This window comes from Brassica rapa, chromosome A09 (assembly GCF_000309985.2).
Source record: "Brassica rapa cultivar Chiifu-401-42 chromosome A09, CAAS_Brap_v3.01, whole genome shotgun sequence".
Classification (NCBI taxonomy): Eukaryota; Viridiplantae; Streptophyta; class Magnoliopsida; order Brassicales; family Brassicaceae; genus Brassica; species Brassica rapa.
In genome coordinates, this window is record NC_024803.2 from 7,076,363 (window position 1) to 7,102,517 (window position 26,155).

A 26,155-nucleotide genomic window follows, 5' to 3' on the forward strand; every position below is an offset into this window, starting at 1 on the left:
GTGAGCCACCTTAATGAGTTGGAGACGATCAACGGGATTACCGTCATTTTCTTCGATCTAAAAAACCGCCATTATTAGCCAAGGAATATATAAAATATTTATTTAAAAAATATAAAGATAAATAATTAAAAAAAACTTACAAGTTCATCTTCCTTAGTAGACATAGAGCAAGCGCCGAGGTTGTGCACATACATACCTTTCCCGCAACGATCGCTCTTCCGGTTCTTGGAGTTCCTAGAAGACGTCTCTGCAGTTTCTTCCTTCTCCCAATGAGCTATCAACTGCTTCCACACCGTCCCGTTGATGAACCGTGGCCTCTTGTTCTTCTGCCAAACTGTCTTCCACGCGTTTATCTGCTTCGTATAAGAGTCCATGGCTTTTTCGTTGAATTTCTTACGGACTGTTTCCGTGAGATCGGAGTGCCAGTTGAACTCTTGCTACAAAACAAACATAATTTAATAAGTAAATATATTTTAAAAAATGTAAATACTTTAAAAAAATGAAGAGTTTACCGCAAACTGACGAAACCACAACTCTCGTTCTTCGAAAGGAATCACACTCCACTTTGAATATCCAAAACGAAGCATGGAGTACATCATCTGGTTGATGCTCCTGCTAATGCCATTTTTCAACTTGGTGAACCTTTAAAAAAAATACAAGTTAGTTAACAAGTTAATTAATGGAAAAAAACATAATACTACAAATTAAAAAAAATACTAACCAAGTGCTATGTCCTCGTCGTGGGTTGGGATGGAGAACCGGGAGATGCTCTCGACCTGGTTGTTGAACCAATAGATCAACTGGCATGACCCCCGGATCCTGTTGAGCAGCAGCGGGGGGGAAGCGGGAGCTGGAACGGGAATATATGCGGGAACCGAGTTTTGTTCGTGAGACGATCCCGATGCACGGGAACTGCTCACCGAACTACGTCGAAGACGGGCTGCGGGGCGGGGTACATCCTCGGACCTAAAAAAAAATTAATACATCAAAAATCTTTTCAAATCATTTCTATTTTTAATGTTTTCATTTATATATTTACAAAAGGTTTTATAAACGTTTAAAAAAAACAATTAAACCTTTTATTATACATAGTTTATTGCGAAATAATTAGTACGATGGTCTTAGAAAGAGGATACATTGTGAATAGAGCTCAACACTAGAGAGTATTGTGGAAGGAGTTCCACTGATTTGTAGGCCTTTTTCAAAGCGAGCAGAAGATAAACGCGGCATACTTAGTAAATGTTTGGGAAATAGGGATCCAGATGGAAGGTGAAGTGGAAAGAGGAAAGGTCGAGATGAAGAAGGTGCATGGATGAAACCATGTGAAAGCACTTGAGAGCACTTATATGAGAGCACTTGTTTTGAAAGAAAAGCTCAAAGCCTCTCAGAGAAGTGGAGACTCCTCATACCATGCATTGGATGATGCTGAACTCCATGCATTTGTAAAGACCATTATCATATTGAGTTATATGTATCACACTTGATCTTGCAAATCTACAGAGTTCACCGTTTTAAAAATTAAAAAAAATCAGTTGAAATAGGCTTAGTATCTAGATGTTTTAAGATTCAAATGTAATTTAGTGAGTTTCTAAAAATATATGGATGCAGCCTGCACCAATTACTTCTATACCATCTATTGTTGATTTTATTTTCTATAGTTCAAATTCGTTTGCTTTGATAACAGTAAATTTTAGAAATAATGTATGGATTAATAAATATGTAAAAATTGAAGTCCACAACGTGTGATTCACAAAACTGTGAACTAGTTTTTTTTTTCTTTTTCAAAGGATAATTAATTAAATAAGTATCTATGATAATTATAATTATATATATATATATATATTGAATGAATACATATATATAATTAATTAAATATATATATATATTAATTCAACAGAAAACAGCTTTTTTTTTTTGTATCAGGTGTGACTCTGTTTTTTTGTTTTCTTAGAAGTACATAGGGATGTTGAGTATAAGAAGAAGATCTTGGTTGTTGACAAAAAAAAGAAGAAGATCTTGGTTTCAATTAACTCTTTATCGAGAAGCAAACCAAGCTTCTAGCCTCCTTTCGTATCTAACTTCTCCAAGCTTTTGAACAGAAATAAGTCGATTCTAAACGTGTCTATCAATTCAATGTATTGGACAAGGTTGGTAGGTTGACTTGGAGGCTCGCCATGCTTACTCATGTTCCTTCCAATAAAATAAAGTGGATTGCAGCTTAAAATATACTCCCTCGGTATTTACATTTAATACAAATGTAAGATGTTATAGTTTTTTTTTATCTTGTATTAAAATATAAGTTGTTTTAAGATATAATTAATGCATTTATAAAACTAAAACATAATTAAAAAATAAAATTATGAGTGGTGAAACTTTATTGATAAAAGAAAAAAATAATAATTAAAATAATATATTTATTGTTTTTTTTTAATATGTGCAGAAAACTTTAAACATCAGGAAAGGGAGTATAACTTAATAGAAAAAGCCGCAACTTTTCTAGTGGGGAATCGAGGACAAGCACTTCCTTGATCCTGTCCCAATGCGTTGTGTACTGTAAGCTGAGTAGTTTAATTTTGAGTAAGTCTACTCCATTCCTTACCTCCTCCGTGTACGAGCACTCGAAAAAGAGATGGTAGTGGTTCTTTATCGGGTCTGTGCAGAATGCCCGTAATATTCTACTTCCATTGTTCACCGACCAAAATAATTATCTTTTGATTATATTGTATCACTTGAACAAGTTTGGTAATTAGCAAGTTGATGAGTTTCAACTACGCTTTTGTTATTTGACCTTACATTTCTGTCTTTAAAAAAAATTATTTTGATTTGTTGCTTTTACATGCTTGTGTAAATTGACTATTTCATATCTTTTTATAGCTCTTTGGCATTGCTTATTGTAAAAATCTTTGATTAAATTTGTTATTCTCTTTGATTAAATTTGTTAGAAGAAGAAAACAAGATAGAGGAGGTGATTGGTTAGACTGTAACTGTAGAAAATTTATTTTAGAATTTAGTCTGTAGAATTTTTTGATTTAGATGTAACTTTAAAATTTTCTACAGCTAAAAAGATGGAACTTTAAAAAATAAGATTTTTACAACTATTTTTTGTATGTTTTTGCTGTAGCTTTAGTTTTTTGATTGTAGTTTTAAAAACTAAGATAAAACATAATTGGTAGAATTTAAGATTATAGATAAAAATTAAAGATAGAGTCACTTCCTACAACCCAACCAATCAATCCCAGGTAATAAAGTCAACAAAGCATTACAAATCTTGCAACAAAGATACTCAAAAATTATATATTTTCATTCATGGAGATGAAGTCACCTTCAATCCCAAGATCGCAGCGCACGTTAACGGCTGCGCCGGAATCCTAAGGCAACTCAAAGCGCCGCCTGCAATCACCGAACAATCGGGCCGCGGCCGCTGATAACCTACGCCGGGAATACAATTCCCGGTGAAATCAAACCCAGCGCTGGCTCTCGAGCACTCAGAGCTAAACCCGGAGAAGAAGTTGAAAGCAACGGTGAGATTTATCAGATTCCTCAAAGAACAAACCAAATCAGGAAGATCCCCGGAGAATTTATTATGTGCGAAGTTCAAAACTTCGATCTCCGACAGGCAAGAGATCGTGTCGGGGACGTGACCCATCAACGAATTGAAACTAACATCAAACACTTCAATTTCGCTAAACACCCCGACCGATTCCGGTATACAACCGGTTAACTGGTTATTCAATAAAAGAACCTCCTTCAATCTCGAACCGGATATACCGAAACTCGTCGGTATTTCGCCGGATAATTTGTTATTCGCCAGATTAATCACAGATGCGGATGAGTATCCGAGATTCCGGGGGATTTCTCCGGTGAATTGGTTGTTGTTGAGGAGAATCGCGTCTAGCTGTTTGTTGAATAGATTCTCAGGAACCGAACCGGTGAAACTGTTGAACCGGAGATCGAGGTAGATGAGGTTAGGGATGTAGATTGTGGCTTGAGGGAAAGAGCCTGAGAATCTGTTGTTGCTGAGATCGAGTTCTTGAAGAGACTCCAAGGCTCTGAATGAATCTGGGATTGGGCCTGAGAATCTGTTGCTGTTGAGATGGAGGATGGTTAAGTCTGAGAGAAGAGAGAGGTCTTTGACGATGGTGCCTTTGAGATTTGCTTTGTTTAGATCGATGGCGGTTACAGAAGAACCAGAACAGAAGATTCCTTTGTAAGAACAGACATCTTCACCAACCCATGTCTTGAGAACACCAGATGGGTCTTCTGTAATCGCGGTTTTCCAGGATTGAAGAGCACTGTAAGCTGCATTTGTCTGTTGCTTTCCGCCGCCGCCGACCCAAGCTCCACCGTCGCCGATTCCGACTCCAATGCCGTAGTCTCCAAGGCATGTACCAAGAAACAGAAACAGAGTCAGTAGCTTAAAGTTGTTGCCTTTCTTCTTCTTCCTCGCCATTTCTTTTTTTGTCCCCTCTTTGAAACTCGACAGACAAGAAGAAGCTTGATTAAAAGTTGGTTGCTGTCTTATGTGTTTCTTGGGGAATGTTGAAGCTTGGAAAGAGAATAAAGTTTTGAAATGATTTTGTTGAGGTTTCTTACAGTGAGTAAGTAGTGTGGTTGAAGCATTCATTAATGATGAGTGAATACGGCTTATGTGGGGGCAGAGGTTTTATGGAGTTTTGCATCTGAGTGTTACAGTTTTATTTTCAACTTTTCGTCCAAGGCCTCGTGCTCTAATTCATCTCCTCAAACACATTGTCTGGAATAGTCAAATGATATTACCGAACACGTGGCTTCGGATGGAAAATAGGGATAGGCATTGTGAATCTAGTGGATGGAGTAAAGGTCTGACCCAACTCACTTCAAACACGTCGGTTGCGGTTGCAGAGGAGTTTGTGGAAGTAGATGATTGCAGTTTCAGACATTGTTAAATGTTTCGTATAATTGGCACAATATTTGAAAATTGTTGCGTTTGCGGATTATTATTGAATGATTTACCCACATATACAAAATTTAATTAATAAGAATTATATTTAAAAAATCATAGTATTAAAATTATTTAATTTTTTATTTATATTAGTATTTATATCATCTCAATTTTAAAAACGTAACTAAAATTATTTATTTTCATATTTATATTATTTTTACAAAAAAATAAAAAAAATTATCTTCCCAGAATCGTCCGCAACCGCAAATGCTAGATGGAGCCAACTTTTGATTTTGAGAAGTTTGGAATATTGTAAAACGGTTTGTGGCGTTTTATGTTATTGTTGCAATACACCAACAACCGCCACCAACCGCAAAGATGTTTTCGTGGGTGGTAGCTAGAAACCATTCATAACCTAAGTGAAACAAAAATCAATCTATAGATGAATGCTATGGTTTAAAATATATGTTTGAACATGAATAATAGATGGTTTAAAATACTGTATGACTTTATAATAATTTATATCATTGTTAATATATTCATAACTATAAGTTGTTATTTTTAGAATTCTTAATTCTTAATTTATTAATATAATAAATATATACTGTTATACTCAAAATATAAAATAAATTTAAATACAACACTGATTTAAAAAAAAATACAGAAAAAGATTTAATATCTCATTTCAACATTTATTTAAAATAAAAATAATAATCGTAGAAACTAATATAATAAATTTAATACAAAGCATAAAATTTATATAATATATTTGGTTTATATAACATAATTAAAGTTCTATAGTATATTAAAACATAATATCTTGTTAAAAGAATAAAACATAAAATTAAAAAGCAGTAGCCACCTAAAACAGTCTGAATACTGTTCCTAACAAATAAGAAAATATTATTATTTTGGTAACCGTACGTACATTTTTGTTATGTTTTCGTAAATGGTGAAACTTAAGTATAGATGATCCACATGGACAAATATATCATTTTTATTTCATCTTCCCATTCAAAGCCGACGTACTTGTGACAAAAAGATCATATCATTGTGGTTTGTAATAACGTTGAAGTAACATATTTTGAGTTAAAAATAATGCCATGTATTTTAAGAGCATCAATGCCAGAATTACTAATCCCTATAAGTTTTCAAAATAAAGATACAAGTTTATTAATATTTTATTAGTAGGTTTCTTGAAACTTTGAAAATTTCAAAAATAATAATATAGATATTGGTGAAAATTTCTCTTAAAAATTATTATTATTATTAATATTATAAGATTGTGATTTTTTAGAACAGTTCCATCGGTAAGCTCTTAAATGAATTCTTACCATTTAAGAAAAAAGAAAAAATAACTAATATTGGCGAGAGAGTATATAAAAGTTTTTACTATGGAGTTTTTAAGGATCGGTTACTAACTTCAAGTGACACATGTTACTGTATTACTGTTTCAATTGGTCTTACACAACATAATTAAATCTATATTATTAAAAGAGAAGTACAAAATATAAATACCCCTTAGTTTTACCACTTATTTACATTAAAATGCCATTGAGATATTTATTGAACCTATATTTAAGCATTCTTGTCTTTTCCTAATTTAAATAATAGATTTAAGCATTTAATGTCTTTCCAAAATTTAAATAATAGATTTCTTTTATCAAATCATAACCAAAATAAATTTTCTAATGTATTTCGTATTAACATATTCAATATTTTTAATATTTATAAGTAATAAATAAAAAAATAAAAAAATCACACATCATAATCAATTTATATAACATATAAATAAAATATAAAATAGTTTATTCATATATTAGTATAATGCTTTCACAATATAAGTCCAATTAGTTATAAATATTGGATTTGTTTATATTATACATTGTGATATAATAGATGATTAAAATCACAAAATATAATTATTCAAAGTAATAAATGAAATTGTTATGTTTAAAAATGTTATATTAACAAATGTGTAGTAAATATTCATACGGTCACGGGTCAAGCTCTAGAAATAAATAACAACAACAAGATTATTTTTCTTTATCAATTTTATTTTAATAGAAATTATAGTTCCAAATATGTTTATATATTTTATGTACTTATAAATTTATTTTCTTTGTCTTTAAGGAAACTTAGATTTTGAAATTGGAAAAAATATGACCACCTCTATATTATTTTAATTAGGAAATTTAAAATTTATATCAAAATATTTTATTAAAATTTAAATTTTAATTTTTATTATAGCTGCAAAGATTAATTTTCAATATAAATTTATGTTTCAATATTACCAATGCATCATTTAATATAAACAAAAAAAACTAAAAACATAAAAAAAATACCCGCCCGGTCGGGCGGGTCAAGATCTAGTTATTATAATATTTTTTTTGTTTTAAAAACTCTTACACGTTACAACTGATAATTGCTCTTAGGTTCATATTGATTATATAATATTCTTGGAAATCTGTTTATTTTTTCAAAATTCTACTGAACTTATTCAGAATAAATTAAAATGTAAGTTTTTTTAATTCAGCTATTGGACAACTCAAGTTTTAATTTTTCAAAACCAAAGATAACTTAAAATTTGATATTATAATTTAAATTCGGTTAAAATTGAATAAATTTTGTTTGTTCCATTTCTTGGTTTGGATGAAAAAAACTAAATGAACAAAAATCAATTCTCTACTCAATCAAATTAAAAATAAGCCAAACTAAATATATTGATTTGTTTCGATTTAAAAACTATGGATCAAATTTTGATCATGCCAGTATTAAGCACAATAATAAAGTTTCTACCTAAATTTTTAGTATATTATGGGTCGGTTGGTAGTTTTTATTTAAGAAAATAATTGAGAATAATTTTTTGTACACTACTAAGTAATTTGATTATTAATTTAATAAAAAAATATAATTTATATTTAGATGAACCGGTTCATTTTTCTAAGGATTCTAAGAATCATCTTAATGATGACACGTGGCTACCAAAAAATGTTATAATGTTTCTCAAATAATATATAAGAGATTCATAAGTAGAAAGTGTCTATCCAATATAAAGTGACTCATTTTGTAACTGAAAAATTAAAATATGTTTTTACACATAATATTCTAGAAATCAAAATGGAAAAGCATGCATGAAACATCAGAAATACATCAGACGCCTTTTTGGGGCGTGTAGTGTCTTATACTCCGATATTAATTTCACTCAGTTTCAAAGCTTGAAATGGCTTAGTTTATGTATGTCTTCCTGGCATGACGTGTACAGAAACCCTTGAGTCTCTCAAGTGCATCCTCGAGCATATGGGCATCCACTCCGATGGTTATCCTCATCCAGTTCTTCAACCCCAAAGCCTCTCCTGCAAAAAAAAAAAACATCCCCCACAAATGAATCCATCTCAGTATAAGAACCCATATCAATATCAATGTTTCTTGATTTCATTTTGCTTTACCTGGCAGAAACACGAGGTTTTCTTCTCTAGCCAGCTTCACGCAGAAATCAGTGTCATCTTTGATATCCTCCAACAACGAGAGCTCCAGTTTTGTCTACAGTAAGTGAAAATGGATACATCAAGTCTAATATGAGCAAGTGTTCCTATCAGCACTCTAATAGACTACAGCTTTAGACTTGTCTGGTTATAGAAGTTTTTACCAATAGATATGTGCAAGACGCGGGTTTCTTGGGACAGATGACGCAGGGGATGTCCTTGAGCCAATGACACACCAACTCGACATTATGTTTGAGTATCTTGTTCTTCTTTGCAAAGAAACTTTTATCCGTTTTCTCCAGGATCTCAGGAAGTGCAGCCTGACATCATGAATCCGAGGAACTAGTTAACTAAACAACCAAAGAAACTCTATAATCATATACTCATTCGCAAACCTGAATTATAGTGGAAGGATCAGGAGTTATTTCAAGATTCTGTCTGATGGACTGAGCCACCTGTCATAAACACATATCAAGATTACTTGTTAGAGAGCAGCTAAGGGAGGATTCGATGAAGAATTAGCAAGCAGCAAAACAGACATTGGTGGACTCGAAAACTCCCTCGGGATCATTCAAGGCGATCCAGCCAATCTTCCATCCAGGAACAACCCATCCTTTAGATATGCCTCCCAGGGTCAACACAGGGACAATCGATGCAAACTTGGCCATTGGTACGACAGGATTGTCTCCGAATATAGTCTGGTTGTACACTTCGTCTGTGATCACCATTATTCCCAGCTTCCGAGCCGTCTCTGCGACCTAAAAGTGTCAATAAATATTTACAATAATAATTTATTATCAAGTTTCCATTCTTTGAAACCAACGTAAGCATGGAGAAAGACCAATGTCACCGGCTCAACTAATCAAAATGGTTGATAAGAATGTTCGCAACAGGCTCTCATCCATCCGTGACAAAGCGCACATGGGAGGGTTAACCACTTGGTTTGCCACTCGATAGCTACTTGAAGCTTAGCTTTTGATTTTAAGAAAAATTTCAATTTGAATGTAACACAAAGCTTAAAACAGATTTTTTTGTTTGAATTAGTTTAACATTCTTTCAAAAATAAAATAAAGTTTACATTCTTTGAAAACGTATACAGTTTTCATAGTATAAAACAAATCTTAATTAACCTATATAAAATTCATCTAGTAGTTAAAATAATTTTCATTAATTAAGATTTTAATCTAATTTTGTTACATTTAATATCTATTTTTTGTACTATTATTTGCGAAGTAATTTTTCGCATCCGAGCTCTCACTTAATTAGAGTGGTTAAGTCGATACCTTAAAGAATTTTTATATATAATTTATTATGTAACTAAAAACGAATTTATATTTGTAATATTAGAATTATATGTTATATTAGATAATTGATTATAAATTAATATAATAAAATTGTTAAAAAATAATATTTAAAATAAGATAATTGTTATATATACTGTGTTGTATCCACATATAATACTTTTATTATAAAAGTTAAAAGATCAAGAGATAAATAATTAATAATTAAATATTAATCAAGCAAAAATATATGTATAAAAATATTTTCTAAATTATTTCTATTATGTGAGTTTTTTAACAAAATAGTAAACATATATACTTTGATCAAAAACTTTGTCATATATAAATAATTGTATGTTTGATTTAAATTTTTGAGAACATAAACAATAACTTACATTCTTATTTTTGAATTAATAATACATAAAATCACAAGTATTTATAAGAAGTTTCAGACCTTTTGGAGATGGTGGTGAGAGTAGACGTTTCCACATGGGTTGTTTGGGTTAATTACAACAATGGCCACAGTGTTCTCGTCTGCAATGGCTTCGATGCCTTGGAGATCAATCTCCCATTCTTTGTCGGGAAGAAGATCGAACTTGCGAACCTCGAGACCACTGTAAGTAGCACGAGCGTCGTAGTGAGGGAAAACGGGACGTGGGAGCAAGATGTTTGCGTTTGGTCGAGCCAACGATTCGAATACGATCTCTACCCCTTGGTTGCATCCAGCGGTCAGTAAGATGTCGTCCGCCGTTAACTTGTTTGGAAGATCTCCATTCAGATATTCGGCCACGGCTCTATTCATAACAACCAAATGTGGATGAATCAATACTTTTTAAAAAAGTTATCGGATCTATTTATAAGAATACTAAAATATAGGATCTTCAAAGTCAATTTCAAGACTATACTTGACTGTGCTCTTTCAAGTGAATTTTTTTTTTTTTAAAACAAGTGAGTTAAAGTCAGATTAGCTGAAACGGAAGTATGGAGACTTGAGTTGATTGGAATAGTGATTGTATTTATTTTACCTTCTGGCCGGGAGAATCCCAGCTCCAGGAGCATAAGAGTTGCCTTTGCCTGAGCGGAGGACGTTGACGACGGCGTCTTCAGCCTCGATACAGGTGCGGAAGCAAGGGTAAACGGAAGGATCTCCATGGCCGAGTGGCAAAACTGTCTTTTTGACGTCCCTGCTGCAGTTGTCGAACAGCATGTAGATAACGCCTCTCAGCGTTAAGGTCGAGGCTTTCGCGGCCTTATCGGTTCCACCGAACCGCCAAACGGTACCGAGGCCATTCTGAGTTTGCGTTTTAGCCACTTTCTCAGTTTTAAACGCGGGAACCACAAGGTTGGCATGTGGTTCTTCGTTGCTCATCTTCTTTTTTATCTATTTTGTGTTTCTTTTTATTTTCGTTGGTCTGAATTCTTCCTCTATACAAAGGCCAAAAACAAAAAAATAAATAGCCACATGATTAAAACATGATTTAATTCAAAAATACTAATTTTACAAAATATCATTTATTAATAAATATATCTCTATAATATTATTTGAGAATTCAGTTTTTTATGTATTTATTTCACATTAACTATTAGAATTATTAATTACAATGATGTCTTAAATGAATTATAAAAAATACTCCCTCCGTTTTTTATATAAGTCGTTTTAGAAAATTTTTTATGTTCCAAATTACATGACGTTTTCAGTTTTTTATGTAAAATTTATTAACACTTAATGTTATATGATCAATGATAATATACCTTTTATTTTGTTATTGGTTGATTTGTGGTTAGGTAAATAATTAATGATGCTTTTTGTTTAGAAAATATAAAAAATTAATGATTTCTTAATCTATGTGATAATTCTAAAACGACTTATGTTAAAAAACGGAGAGAGTATAATTAATGCCATTATTAACATTTTTCTGATAATCTTCTTTTGATTTTTTAGTTCAGTATACTTTTTATATTGGTTTTCAAATCACATATATAAAAAGGTAACTTGACAAAAGAAAAGCATAATATTTTAAAATAAATATTTTTTTCCTATTGAAACATAATCTCAAAGAACAAAATAGATACTAAAAAAAAAAAATACTAAAACTAATTTTTTTTCTCAACGAATACTTTTAATAAACAAATTTTTTTAATATAAACATAATAAACTAATAGCTTTAGTCAACTAAGACTATTATACATAGTTACATAATTAAGATAATATAAATTGAGATATTTTAATAACTAAAATATAATATTATGTCGTGATTAAAAAAAAATTCTATCAACCAACGGTTAAATTCTATAATAAAATTAACAGCACCAATTCTAAAACAAAACTAACCGAGGTATATTATGCCCTTTTACAAAAAAAAAAAAAAACTAACCGAGGTATATTAGCTACATGTCTTAGTTCATTGTTTCATTTTCTTGGTAATTGGTTCATATCTAAAAAAAATATAATATATTAGTAATTACAAAAATAAAATAAAAAACATAAACTCATTTATATTAAAAAAATTGATAAAAAAAAGTTTGACAAGTGAAAGACATGTTAAAATTAGTCTATTTGGATTTGTTAAAAATAAACTAAAACGAATTGATGCACATCAAATAACGAAATTATACTGTATTTAGAATATTTTATTATTATATAGTTATAATTGTATAAAAATATAAAAATTATAAATTCGACATATTTTGATTATAGAATATTAAAAATATAAAAATTAATTTTATTGTTACTACTTTACTCTGCTAATTTAATTTTTCCTACCTAAGAAACAATAAAATTGATTATTAACAAAAAGTGCTGACTTGTGTATCCCCAAGAAGAAGTAGAAATCGAAAGATCTGAAAAACGCACGCAGAAGGCATTGGAAGGGAAGATGGGAATAAGGTTCATATTAATGGTGAACAAGCAAGGCCAGACTCGTCTCGCTCAGTACTACGAATGGCTCACTCTCGAGCAACGTCGAGCTCTCGAAGGCGAGATCGTTCGTAAATGCCTCGCTCGCAACGACCAGCAGGTTAACCGCCCCCTCCTCTTTCTCTTCCAATTTCGATCAGATGGATCGTTTATTTGATTCTAATCGCGTCTCCATAAGTCAATTGATACTAATTCGATAAATCACCAATTAGAATCAAATTAATTACTGAGAGCACATATCTTCTAGATCATCCTAACATATGTTGTTGCATTGGTTATGTAATAAACAGTGTTCATTTGTGGAGCATCGTAACTACAAGATCGTCTACAGACGTTACGCATCTCTGTTTTTCATGGTTGGTGTTGATGATGATGAAGTAAGTTATACCTAATCAAATGCAAATGAGTTTGTTTGTTTGTTTGCTTGCTGAGATTTCTAATCACGAGTCTTGTCGTAGAACGAGCTGGCCATTCTAGAGTTCATACATCTTTTGGTTGAGACAATGGACAAGCATTTTGGAAATGTGGTAAGTTTAGTAGTGAATTAACTTTGTCTGGTTTTTTGTCTCCTCTTTTGTGATCATGTTGTATTTGGAAATTTCATGCAAACAGTGTGAGCTTGACATAATGTTCCATCTGGAGAAAGCTCATTTCATGCTCGAGGAAATGGTCATGAATGGTTGCATTGTCGAGACTAGCAAGGCCAACATACTTTCACCTATACAACTCATGGACAAAGCCCATTGAAAAGGGTTTGCTTCCATTTCATTACACTCTTGTATGTGTACTTCACTCTTTTGTCCGATTCGAATTGAGAAAATAATAAACTGTTTTTGTTTATTCATGCTTTCAATGGTACTGGTGTAGTGCAAAATGGATATAAAAGAATGAGTCAGTTCTCACTTATGTTCCCCTTTCTTTTTCTTATGATAAATAATTTATTCTAAACAAACACAGTCTTCTAGTCCTCTCGAACTTTCTAAATTGTATATATGTTAAACCAAAAGCATAACAAAGTTCTTACATAAGAACTTTCACAAGACAACAATGTCAGTGGTATATCAAACCAATTGTCAATGATTGTGTTGTCTTGCAGTGATATTGTGAAGTTACTGAGTGAGGGATAACCCTTAGAGCACCCGCATCGGTTGCTTTTTAGCAAGGGTCTCTCGTTACAAAAACATTTTAAAAATGAATAGTAGGTGAGACCGTGAGAGTATATAAAAGTTACGGGAATCGTCTTTTTATTGAGAGGCGATTTTACAATCTGATGAAACTTTTTGACTACGTGTTGTTTCTTCATTTCTTTCAATTACTTTTTTTTTTTGCTAGATTCTTTCAATTATTTAGTCAAAATATCATATAGAAACTCTATTATGAGAAATAACCAACGCTGAATGCTCTTAGCTTTCAACTAATTCACATGGTCGAAAGATTTGTGAATGAAACCGCCTATTATATAGTTTCAACTATAATTAAAAGATGTTTGAATGTGGAGGAGTATATTAGTATCTTATTGTAGTCTCCAACTGTATTTTTGTGGTTGATGGCGAAATATCATTTGATTTTTATTTTTTGATAAAATGCTATTGCATACGACATAATTCTAAAAATGATCGACAGGAAAAACAAGAATGAACATCATAAACTTTTTATTAGATACGATTAATCTTTCGAATTATACAACAGAAACTCATCCATCTTCGATCTCATCCTCCAAGTAAAATATAACAAATGCTCTCCCAGTTTTTATCGTTCACCATTTTAGTTTTGCCGGAAAATACTACAAATACAAAAAAAAACATATATATAGACATTATATTCATAGTAAAAATGAGAGGAATAAGTAAATTGCATAATATCTATCTTTACACTAATACACATTCTATTGATATATATTGTGTTTTTTACCTTGTTGATTAGTGAAATGTAGTAAGGCTTCACTTGTTCGACGTCTACCTGAACTTTACTCTTACTGTATAGGTCATACTTACTGCAGTTTTATTTTAATAGTTAGAATAACAGACTATAGATTCGTGATATAACATCAAAAATATTTAAATATTCCTACTTGAATACATGGAGCCACTTGAGATCTTCCTTGTCTTCTTCACTCATCAAGTGTGTGTAGGTCCCCGCCTTGTGCAATGCTGCGTGATTATTTGAATGTTAGAAAAAAGCAGCTGATATCTATACTTGATTTACTGAGTGGAGACCATATAAGATTGACATTTAAATACGTACGATAAAAGGAATGGTATCGAATAATGAAGAGACCAGCGTGAGGAAGAGTTGTGCCATTCTCCTTAGCCACCTATTTTAAATTATCAAATCAATCAAATTGTGAGTTTTGGTAATTTTTAATCAGGTTCACTCATAGCAAATAAGAAGAATATAAAAATAATGTAGTTACCAAATACATGTAGTCGTCGTGACCCCATGACATAAGAACATTGTCCAATCCACATCCTTCACTGTAAACTCCATTTTTGGTGTTGTATTTTGGGTTGCTATTATCAGGATTTTCTTTGAAATACTGCAATATAATAGTGGAAATATGTCAAATAAGACTGTAACTTATTCTTCGTGTACGTTAGAATTTAGAAACAAATAGACAATGTAATTTTATTCTGTACCTTGTGGTGGATATTGGCCGAGTCAAAGGCGCATCCAACTGGAAATGTATCGCCTGTAATCCAGTGGAAGTTTTAAAATTATGTACAATTTTGTTGCTATTTTACAGAATGGTTGAAAATATAATTCTAGACTAGCTTATAGCCCAATAAAATGGCAGAATAGGATCAAGTTAATCTTATATCCAACTCATCATTCAAGTAATGACATTAACATTCTTATAAAAAAAATAGCCCAATAAAAGTTTGTAAGATGGTAATTCATGTGTAAGACATACCAACGACAGCCCACTGGGGAAGACCACCGAATTCTGGCAAAAGCAGAACCTTTCCAAGATCTGTATAAAAACAGTAGTAATTCAAAATCCAATACTTGACCCGAGATTATAAAAGTTATTTTGTGCATGTAATCTAAGCCAGAGTATTAAAAAATAAGTTTTTTTTTCTGTAAAGGTTTAGATGTTTATGCTCAATATGAATACAACAAAAAAAAATTAGACTTACAGCTTATATTATAACACGTTTTATTCCACAAAGAAGGCAACAGACAAACAAACAAAAATCGTCGAAATTGTTGACCTTTTTCATATTCAACATTTATTACGTGGGTAAGGTGAATGTTTATCTAATTCATATTACTAGTATCATTGGCAAGTTGCAGTTCGAACAGGCTGAGTTCAAATCATCAATTTTGTGAATAACTATTATATTATACATGTAATGGTAGATTTTCAAACATGTGTATATAAATAATTATGATAAATTATATATCATTATGATAAAGTAGAACAAGACATGTACCATGGATTAGAGCAGTGAGATGGAGCCAGTCTTCGTTAGGATAATCCCTCCTAATGGCTTCAGCGGTTTGGAGAAGGTGTTGAATTTGTGGCTCGTCCAGATCGGGATCACTGTCATCGACCACGTTGTTCAATAGTTCACAACATTCCCATATACTCATATCCATTTTGTTCAGTTTTCCATACTCTTTTCTCATTTCTTTCACCTGTCCAATATTTCCAAAAAAAATAAGTTTAGCTAATACTAAATACTTAAATATAAAATCCTTGTCAGATTGTAAAAAATAAGATTTGTTTTGGCTTACAAAGTCATAGGTCTGGTGAATGTGTTGCATCCTGTAGAATTCCTCTACACCTTTCTGTCTCTCGCTTGCACCATTCTCATAATCCCTAGATAGAGAAAAAAAGAGTGTAACTGATTTAGACAAATGCAACGTTCATGTCCATTTTATATCATACTATCTCAGAAAAGAAATTAAGATAACAAACAAACCTAAAAGAGTGGCCCAAGAAATTGATATCAGGAGCATCAAATCCATCAGCTTCTTTAGATTTTGGAACCAGTAAACCTCCATCCCACAACAGTTCATCATCCCTCTCATCTTTCATTTTCTTTTCCTCGATTCTTGAATCTATAATAGTCACCACAACATTAAAAATTAAAAATATGTCTTCTATTTTTGTGTGTAACTGATCTTAATCTACCCTGCAACAATTTGATTATATGTCTATTATGTCTAGAACTCTCAAAAGATATCCAATATTATGAAAAAACTTATTAAACAACTAATTTATGATCTTGGCAAAAATCTGAGACGCAATAGTGTTATTATCACTATTATTTTGGCATGAACGATAACTAAATATACAGAACGGTGAAAACACGAGTTTTTTGTATGTTTATGTATCTTACCATCATTGTTCAAAACTAATCTAGCCATATGACATAGATAATGATTGTTTTTTTAACCAATCTCTACTATTTGAGAAAAAAAAATGAAGCGTTACCGGAGGTGAAATGTTCAACAAGAACAGTCATGATGCTAGGAATCTGATACGCAATTAAAGAAAAAAAAATAACGAGGTATTGTGTAGGTTGTGATGAAGATGGAAGAGAATGAAGAAGGTATTTATATTGATCCAATCAAAAAGTCCTTCCTGCAGATTTGGAGACAGTTCAAGTCCTTAGATCACAAACTTAACTTCATTGTGTCCTCAAACTGAAATTATGTTCAAAAGAGATGTCACGCTTCTCCGAATCTTTGTTTCACCTCAATCACGCGCTCATATCAGCACGTGTTCCTCATGTAACCATTTAAAGCAAAGTTCGTGTTCGACACGCTCGGAAGTGTGAGTTTCTTCTCTTGAACTATCTTATTTAGTATTTTGTTAAATTTATCTCTTGACGCGGATTCTTTTAGAAACGATTACACTCAAGAACAGTTTTAAGATTTTTATAACACTATTAGACAGTTCTTGCTATTAGAGCAATTTTTTCTAACCAAACCCAATTTATATCTCTTTTATTCATCATTTACTATTTCCGTTATTACTTGAAAATATATATTTTCTGAATGATATAGGTCATTAATTTCAAAAAAAATACGGGCTTGTACATAATTATATTAAACTTTTACTTAGTTAAAGATAAAACTAGATAAATTGGATTGATTTGTTCTCGTTTAATTTATTTTATATTAACCTTGTATAGAATGGTTAACATATGGGGGTGATGAACTTTTTTTTAACGTATGGTGGTGATGAACTAACACACTTCATTCTACCATACAAGATAATCTTAAAATGAAGAAATGTTAAAGGAAAGAGAACATTATAGTAATAAAAATATCTAAGCAAAATCGACAAAATTTAAGAGTCCTGATTTGGGAAATAATGAAATAAGTTAGTCCTTAGAAGCAAAATAAAATAAAAATAAAAATCGAGAGTCAAGAACAGCTGTGTTATTCTGTTTTCTGATATTTTAGGAATATTAAAGATATTAACAAGTTGGGAGGAGAAAAACAAGTCAGAATGACGTGTATGATTATCTCCATTTGCTGTGTTTTGACCAACCTTTGAGTCAGCATCTACTCAGATTTCATATCCTTTTTTTGTATTTTTCTATGATTACTCTTTCTATTTTAAACCTGATTTTGTTTTTATATTATTCGATTAAAATGATCTAGACTTGAACTTAAAGCATACCACTAAAACTCCCAATTTAGGTAGTTTGTAGTAGTTAAAACGTAATCATATGGTTGAGATTGGTGATAATATTTTTATTCTTATATAATATATAAAATAGAATTGATTTTGGAATCTTTAACATATTACAAATGTTAAAACTTAGTTTTAAAAAACTATATTACAAATGTTCCCAAAAATATGTAAAATTAAGTGTTATTTAGTTTAGATGCTGGTTCAAAATGATGCTAAAATATGAATTTATAGGATTCAGCACATTTTAAAAGAGTAAACTGTAACATATTACGATTTTTTAACTGACATACGAACCAATTTCCTTAGAACACACACACACCAAAAACAGTGTTTTTCTTATGTAAAATTGTAATTACATCGATTTTTTATTGGGTAAACGCCATTAATTCGCTTTTTATTTTATTTTTCACATTGTCAAAAATAAAAGAGAAATTATGTCAATTTTATAGATTTTCTAACGTGCTATATAATGTTTAAGAAATTGCGGCGGGGATACTCTACCATCCATTGCACTTTGTCTTCATGTGCAAGTGCAACCCGTGATGTAATCGTTTGATTTTATACCAAAACTCGAAAAACTAATTTATAATCCAAAATAGTGTATTACCTTACTTTTGAATATAGCCTAATGTAATTTATCTTTAAATCATGATTTGAACTTTTCTTTTAAAAGATAAAATATGTATCTTTAAATTTTTTTTATTTTTTTATCTGTTGTGTGTCCATGTAAACATATATATTCAAACTCAATGTGGACATACATGTTTTATATATGTCAATTCTTTCAGATAGTTATTTTTAAGTTTTTATCGCTAAAATAGCACTAAAATAATCTAAAATAGTCTTTTTTATTTTGACTTTTTAACTTTTAATTTTTAATTTAAAAAAAAATCTTAAAAGTTAAAATCCTATCTTCAAAACTCCACCTCTTAATTTTAAACCTAGATTAGTTAACTTTATGGTATATAAATGTATTTTTATCTTTTAATAAAATTTAGTTTGATCATTTTCCTCCTTGAATGTCATTTTGTAAAAATAAACTCAAAAAGCTATAGTAGGAAATTTTTATTTTATATTTAGTTATAATAATTTTAGTTTCAAATTATATTTTTAGATTTGAAGCTATTTTGATATTTTTGGATATAAAGATATTTTTTTCAGATTTTCAAAATTTACATATCTAAATGTGATGGGATAGATTTTATCAGTAGACTTCATCAGCACACTTCACCAGCAAATTTCACCAGCAAATTTCAGTAACATTTTTCATAATTATTTGATTTTAATTTTTTTGGAAGCAATATTAATATGACTTTTATGTTTTTATTATTATAATATGTAACTTTGTAAACTACTATTAAACATAAATTTTATATGCTTTTATATCACGATCACCAAAAAATAAAATAAATTAAGATCTCTAAATTGTATTAAGCTTTAAATAATGTTATTATGCAAACTATAGAAAAAGTTATAACTATAACATACAAAATTATATCACAATATTAAACATAATAAGTTTCAAAATAAAACTTATATATTTATTATAACAATATTTTAAGTTCATAAGTTTAACATAACATTTTATTTTCGCTAAACAAGTTCAACATAGCAAAATAATACATAAACAACATAAATAAACATAAACAGGTCATATTCAAATTTCTTTATGAAAACAGACTTCACGTGAAGTCTTCATGAGTCTATTCTCATTAGCTACATTTACAATGAAGCAAAAGTATTACTAAAAGTTAAGAATTTTTTAACTGAAATTAAAGTAAATATAAACGAATTTTATGTGTACGAAATAAAAGTTGAATTAAAATGCATATAGAATTTAATTTTAGTTGTTTATGTTGGTTAGTGATACTGATGATAATAGTATTTTTTGTTAAGCGGAAATGATGAGAATTTTTGGAAAATATCAATGTTTTTTTATTTTTGTAGTCTAGGTAACCAAACCGAAATAAAACAACCAACAAAATGAAGTTTTCTATGGAACAATCTTGTTGTCCTAGCTAAAGAATCAGAAATCCGATTTTGCTCTTGTGGGATATCAGTGTATTTCAAAAATGGTATTTATAAATAATTGATATATTAGAAAGAAATGTCAAAAAGTAAAAAAAAAAGGTATTCTATTTGACCAAAAGTTTTAACTTCAATTTGAAAAGCTATTTTTCTCTTATTAATCTAGGGATATCTTGAGCCTATAGAATGGTCCAGACTAATTTTTAAAGAGAAATACCTTTTTTTAGATATGCAAATGAACTTTAAAACATGGATCCATATCTGTGAGGCGTTCGGAAACATGACATATAGTTTCCTCTAACAGGGTTCATTTTTTAATAAGTTCAATTTTATTTACTATGTTTAATATAACTTTTGTGTTATGTATGGTTCAATCTGAATGCATACTTACAAAAGAATTAAAACATTGTGATGAGAAATATTATTATTGGACCGAACAAAAACAAGAAGAGACATTAAAATATGGGCAAATCTCTAAAATAGCACCTTTCTAAGTTTATATTACAAAAATAGCACTCAAAAACTAAAATGACCAAAATAGCATTTTATCTTTTGAAAAATTTAAATTTTTTTATTTTTCAAAATTTGAAATCTTATCCTCAAAACCTCACTTTTCAACTCTAAACCCTAAAACCTAAACTCTAAACCATAGACCCTAAATTCTAAATCCTAAACCCCACTTCTTGAGTGCTATTTTTGTGACTTTTGGTCTTGAGTGCTAGTTTGAGAACAAAAACTTGATTTAGTGCTATTTTAGTCTTTTTCTCTTAAAATATTGTGATAATATTTGGGTGATGCTAAAAAAATGCAAAAGGTAGCTTGACCTTTTGAATGTTCAATCAGCTCGTGCCCTCATTTCGTACGCAGAGGACACACACCGACACTGCTTACGACCTCTCGTGCCCTCATTTGAGTTTAATAGTGTACGCGTTTTGTTGTGTAGAACTAATATTTTTGTTTACCCTACATACTCACACTCTCTCGTGCATGGTACATTTGTACGAGTCAACTTCTCGCGTACCCCAAATGTGACTATGCCAAATTTTTTATGGGTTTCTAGAGTCTCCTATACCCATATTTGATAATTTTTTTTGATCAAAATCCAAATTCTCAAATCAAATCTTTTCCGGTTATCAAAACTAAACCCTAACCCATCTTATGGATTAGTGAATCTATGGGCAAATATTTAAATTTTATACTTTTCAAATTCAGAAAAAAATATTTTAAAATCGTTTTTAATTATATTTTGATGATTTTTTCGAAAATATAGAAAACAACGTTTTTGGATTTTTGAAATATTTTTATCAAATTTTATAAATCAAATAAAAAATATTAACGTTTCCATTTTAATTTTACGATTTTTCCTTTGACATATAAAATTAAAAGAACAAAAGGGTCCTTTTGAGATTGTGTTATGAGATATAGGGGTATGAGAGGATTTGTCTCTATTTGTACTATCAATTAACAAGAAAAACTAAATATATTTTTTTAACAACAAATTTAACACAATAAAACCGTTTTCGGTAAACACACAGAAGGATAGATATCCATTTGTAATGATTTTATACTGCTAATAAATAACTACATCGTGGTTGTCTAGCAGTTTCTATTCGGAAAAAAGTTATCATGTTGGTCTAGACCAGAGATCGATTCTCCTCTAATGCAAAATTAGTTAGCTCTACAAGTGGCCACACGGATATGAACTCATTGTTTACGACCATTTGAATACCGGAAGAGGAACTATCTGAGGATTGTATCTCCCACCCGAAGATTAAGTCTGTGTCCGCCCCTGTCTGTATAGTTTTGTGAGTCAGATTGGATAGTGGTGATCGTTTTAGAGTGTGTACGAGTTAAACAGATTCAGACCATCCCAGAGCTATGTGCACTCATTGGGATGTACATGTCATACTCAGAAGATATAAGTTCATTGGAGACTTTTCAGAAATGGAACTTATCTGCGGTTCTTTTCTCAGCGAATCCCTCCTACGCCAAGACAAAGCACTTACCTCTTGACTATCACTATGTCAGGGAACGAGTAGCTCTGAGTGCTCTTGAAGTCAAGCACATTCCGAATCATCAACAAATTACGAAATCGCTTCCGTATGAAGCTCTCTCATCTCTTTCAGGCAAACTTGGTGTCGATTTATCTGGTCTAAGCCGATCAGCAGCTACACCAAACATGCCCATCACGACTGCCTCCTCTCAGCCAAAGCCCACCTAGAAGCCCAAAATCCAGCTTGCAACTAAAGAGCTCCAACGGTCATCTTCAACCTATGAACAAAGCAAAAACAAACTACAGCTGGACAAGCACAGCCTGTCACAACTGACAACCGGGGTTCGCGGACTTGAAGGATAACGACGAACAAGACTAAAACCTAAGAGATTACCTCAGCTATATATGTAGTACCTTGATGTAATGAAACCTTAAGAGAGTAATATCAAGGAGTAAAGACTCACCTTTCTTCACTTTTACACTACTTTCACTTTTTTACTGATAAAGCAAAAGTCAATGACTCATCTTCATTGTCTCTTGAAGGTTTAGTAAGTAATGTATCTACGTTCTTTATCATGAGCAACTGATGGTTACTCAAATCTTCTTGTGCTTCTTCTGATTCATCTTCACTTTTTTGCCATAGACTGACCTTCTGATCTTCTCTCTAAGCAGATCTTTGTAGACTTAAATCCTCTCTAAAACATTGCACTATTCCTGTTAATCGCACACTTCTTGTCTTCTATCAACTACATTTTATACCCTTTTACACAATAGGGATACCTGATAAAAACACCTTTCATGCTCTCGGTTTGAGCTATCTTTGATAAATGTGACGATAAACCACTGAACCAAATCTTCTGAGATGAGATTATCCATGTTCTTTTCCCAGCCATATTGGTACGTTTCCATCATTTGCCAATAAAGGTTTCATGTTAATGAGTTAAATTGAGTAAGTAGTTGAAACATAACCATTCATAGTGTTTTATTGACTGAATCAGGCACGTAGTTAGTTAGTTATATACTTGTATTAAACAAAGTCAAAAATGGCACAGGGAAGGCAACAAGTCGTAACCAAGAATACAAGAAGTTAGAACAAGAAAGCGTAAACAAAGAGTAAAAAGAAAATGTAAGGAAACACTCAGAGAATATAAATAAATAAAAGCTTATAAGTCAAACTGTATATAAAATAAACTATCCGATCAATTTGACTCGGATACTTTGTATAATGTACATAACAATCTTTCATTCCTGTTTTTTTTTTTTTTAAATAATGCACACTCAAACCCTTACGATGCAGTAAACAGAAGCCGTTGTTTGTTTTTATAAGGTAACCTTAGAGTGCCATCTCAGCCTGTAGTGCAGCGAGTTCATCTTCATGAGCGGACTGTTGCTTCTGAGGTAGAGGACGAGCAGGTTGCTTTCCTTCAGGAACGGGTCTTGCTGGCTGAAGAAGTTGGTCCTCTAGCTCTAAGCCTTCAAGTTCTTCAAGTTCTGCCTCCAATTCATCCTGTTGCAATCAAAAGACAATGTTGAGAAAAGCTGACAAGAAAATTGTTTGTTTCTAAAGAGTAAAAAGGAAAGTTTACCTCATCGAAATCAGCAGCAGAGCCAAAGGGAGCGGACAATGCGTCCTGGATCTGTTTCATGTTATCGGTTTGCTCATTGATCTCATCCATCGTCTTGTCGACATCGTCAATGTTTCTGCCAAAACACACATCTCGCACACACTTAGTCGCTGCTTAAGTAAATAAAAAAAGGGGGTTAGGGTAGATATAAAAACACATACGTAGCTTTCTGCATAGCTTTCATAGTAGCAGCACCAGTCCTCAAAGCATCTACAGTCTCAGTTGTTGCTTTAGCACCTTCCAACATAATCATCTATAGTTTACAACAAGAGATATAAAGTCCGGTTAAACTAGTAAGCAAACTTTCATCAAAAGTTAATAAAAAAAAAAGGAAAAGGGTTACTTGATCATGAATACGGAGCTGGAAGTTGCCAAGCTGTTCAACTTGTTGCTCATACAACCTCTTCCTTTTCAAACATTGTATCGCCGCTGCACCAATAACAAGACATTAAGTTCTCTTGTATCTCCTCTACTAAAAAACAGAGAATACTAATCTCAAAAGAAAGATGTAAGAGCGTTACCGCGTTTGTTCTTGGCCTTGGAGAATTCCTTGGCTCTCTCAACCTCTCCAGCAGCTTTCTTGAGAAGAACTCCCTCCTTCTTCTCCAGCATCTCAAGTGTCTGAGGAACAACAATTGAGCCATGTAACCAAAAGATAAGCATTGAAAGAAGAAAATAAACCACCATTATCTCAAGTTCCAATAACAATAGTATTGGAGCCATTGAATAGTTATCTCATCTCTTATACCTCATTAAGCTTGTCTAATGTGTGGAGAGTATTGGTCTCCACCTTGGGTTTACCGAATAGCCGATTAAACATTCTTCTTCCTTTGAAACCTACACTTAAAATTAAAACCCTAAAACATGAATCGGCGAATCGAGCTTACGCAAAACATGTCTACGCTATACGCTAAGAAGGAGGTTTTATCAATCTCTAAATTCGATTCACAGAGATACGAACCTTTGATTGATGCCCGGAGGTTGCTTGCTCGATTGAGAAAGAGATTATCTCAAAGCGATGAAGAATGAGAAACGGCGTTGAAGTTTTTTGTTTTTGTTTTTGTGTGGCAATTTATATAATGATCGTTTTATACTTTTGCAAGGTAGTATAATGATTGATTGATATTTTCTCCTTTTGATATCTTCTCCTTCTACCCCGTTTTTTATATTAATCTAATCTCCGAGATTTCTTTGAAATTATACCTTTTTACGAAAGTATTTGTTTTTTAAATTGTTTTTTTTTTTTGTAAACTTTGATAATTACAAGTTACAACTTTCTGTTGTTTCGTAACGACATAAGAAACAATTTTTTTAACTTTTCTTGATAAAATATATTAGAATCTACACATTTTTCTCTATTGGGCATGTATGCTTTTGAGTCTCAATGAATGGGCCCTGTAATCTTTCAAGAAAACAGATGGGCCTCTGATTTTTCTTTAAAATTTGTTCTCTCCATAGTTACATAGCTACAAACCTTAATGACAGCAATGACCACGCAACATTGAAAATATTTCAGTGTTTACGTTCTACATGTGCTCTTTTTTGGATAACTTTTGGATAACCGTGGGGATCCGGCGACTGAGGTCAACTGACTAGTCCCACAAGACTTACGGCACTCCACGTTTTCTTGCCAGGATGGCAGCGAAGATCGAACCAAGATTTTATCGTAATGGATTTATTTTCCTTCGAGTGCCACTAAACTACCACCCAATGGAGAATCTAAAACCATTTTTAGTTGGCGACACAATACTAAAAACAACAAAAACAAAACTGAATTGGGGGCACTTTTGTTGCTTATTCATTAAACTAAGATCTTTTTATTCAAATAAACATAGAACACTTGAAGGAAAACAAAAAGTAGTAGGGGCACGTGACCTGTTACCATAGGCGTCCATCCGCCCCTGCTACCACCGCTGGTTACATGTTTAATACTATGTTGCATATATTATGTGGCATCGGTACTGACCCTAGGGGAAGATAGGGAAGCATCGGCTTCCGACATTTTTAAAATAAATAAAATATCGCTAATTATTTTTACAGAGATTTTATTAGTTCAATTGGAAAAACAAGTTTATTATGTAAGTTTCCATTCATAGGTTTGATCACAAACAACTATACTATTTTTCCTAATAATAATTTCGTCCCATATTTATTTTACAGCTGTTGATCCAAATGTTTTTTACAAGCTTCAAGGCCGGGCATGTATAACATATATCAAGTGTTTGGTGTAACAATATATATACTTTGTCAAGC

The 26,155-nt window shown here is 31.6% G+C and overlaps 5 protein-coding genes and 1 long non-coding RNA gene across 8 annotated transcripts; 2 read left to right on the plus strand and 4 right to left on the minus strand.

Annotated features, from left to right (window-relative positions):
* Positions 1–3,141: 3,141 nt before the first annotated feature.
* LOC103837981 (leucine-rich repeat extensin-like protein 4) lies at positions 3,142–6,442 on the minus strand. The gene has a single exon (XM_033279998.1). The coding sequence runs from the start codon at positions 4,622–4,624 to the stop codon at positions 3,305–3,307; it is 1,320 nt and encodes a 439-aa protein (XP_033135889.1). The 5' UTR covers positions 4,625–6,442; the 3' UTR covers positions 3,142–3,304.
* Positions 6,443–7,952: 1,510 nt separating this feature from the next.
* Positions 7,953–11,117, minus strand: LOC103837982 (S-alkyl-thiohydroximate lyase SUR1). The gene is made up of 7 exons (XM_009114383.3): positions 10,712–11,117; positions 10,141–10,480; positions 8,946–9,164; positions 8,802–8,861; positions 8,571–8,726; positions 8,371–8,464; positions 7,953–8,277 (listed from the first exon to the last, which is right to left on the minus strand). The coding sequence occupies exons 1-7, from the start codon at positions 11,053–11,055 to the stop codon at positions 8,150–8,152; spliced, it is 1,341 nt and encodes a 446-aa protein (XP_009112631.1). The 5' UTR covers positions 11,056–11,117; the 3' UTR covers positions 7,953–8,149.
* A 400-nt stretch (positions 11,118–11,517) lies between these two features.
* Positions 11,518–13,509, plus strand: LOC103837983 (AP-4 complex subunit sigma). Its single transcript, XM_009114385.3, has 4 exons — positions 11,518–12,703; positions 12,894–12,980; positions 13,062–13,130; positions 13,216–13,509. Exons 1-4 carry the CDS (start codon positions 12,563–12,565, stop codon positions 13,348–13,350), a joined length of 432 nt encoding a protein of 143 aa, XP_009112633.1. The 5' UTR covers positions 11,518–12,562; the 3' UTR covers positions 13,351–13,509.
* A 637-nt stretch (positions 13,510–14,146) lies between these two features.
* On the minus strand, positions 14,147–17,261 carry LOC103837984 (inositol oxygenase 2). Its single transcript, XM_009114386.3, has 11 exons — positions 17,045–17,261; positions 16,530–16,668; positions 16,342–16,426; positions 16,038–16,242; positions 15,515–15,574; positions 15,240–15,292; positions 15,017–15,139; positions 14,848–14,917; positions 14,675–14,753; positions 14,515–14,596; positions 14,147–14,386 (listed from the first exon to the last, which is right to left on the minus strand). The coding sequence occupies exons 1-11, from the start codon at positions 17,073–17,075 to the stop codon at positions 14,360–14,362; spliced, it is 954 nt and encodes a 317-aa protein (XP_009112634.1). The 5' UTR covers positions 17,076–17,261; the 3' UTR covers positions 14,147–14,359.
* Positions 17,262–22,340: 5,079 nt separating this feature from the next.
* LOC103837986 lies at positions 22,341–23,562 on the plus strand. Its single transcript, XR_627019.3, has 2 exons — positions 22,341–23,174; positions 23,330–23,562. It is a non-coding gene; the product is annotated as an uncharacterized LOC103837986 (long non-coding RNA).
* Positions 23,403–25,127, minus strand: LOC103837985 (vacuolar protein sorting-associated protein 32 homolog 1). 3 transcript variants are annotated; one of them, XM_033278672.1, is made up of 7 exons: positions 24,864–25,127; positions 24,651–24,759; positions 24,424–24,523; positions 24,246–24,331; positions 24,064–24,155; positions 23,864–23,978; positions 23,403–23,784 (listed from the first exon to the last, which is right to left on the minus strand). In XM_033278672.1, exons 2-7 carry the CDS (start codon positions 24,720–24,722, stop codon positions 23,611–23,613), a joined length of 639 nt encoding a protein of 212 aa, XP_033134563.1. In that variant the 5' UTR covers positions 24,723–24,759; positions 24,864–25,127; the 3' UTR covers positions 23,403–23,610. The 3 variants fall into 3 exon arrangements, with proteins under 3 accessions (XP_033134563.1, XP_009112636.1, XP_009112635.1); XM_009114388.3 differs by having other exon boundaries at positions 24,651–24,744; positions 24,864–25,126; XM_009114387.3 differs by having other exon boundaries at positions 24,651–24,739; positions 24,864–25,087.
* Between the last annotated feature and the right edge of the window lie 1,028 nt (positions 25,128–26,155).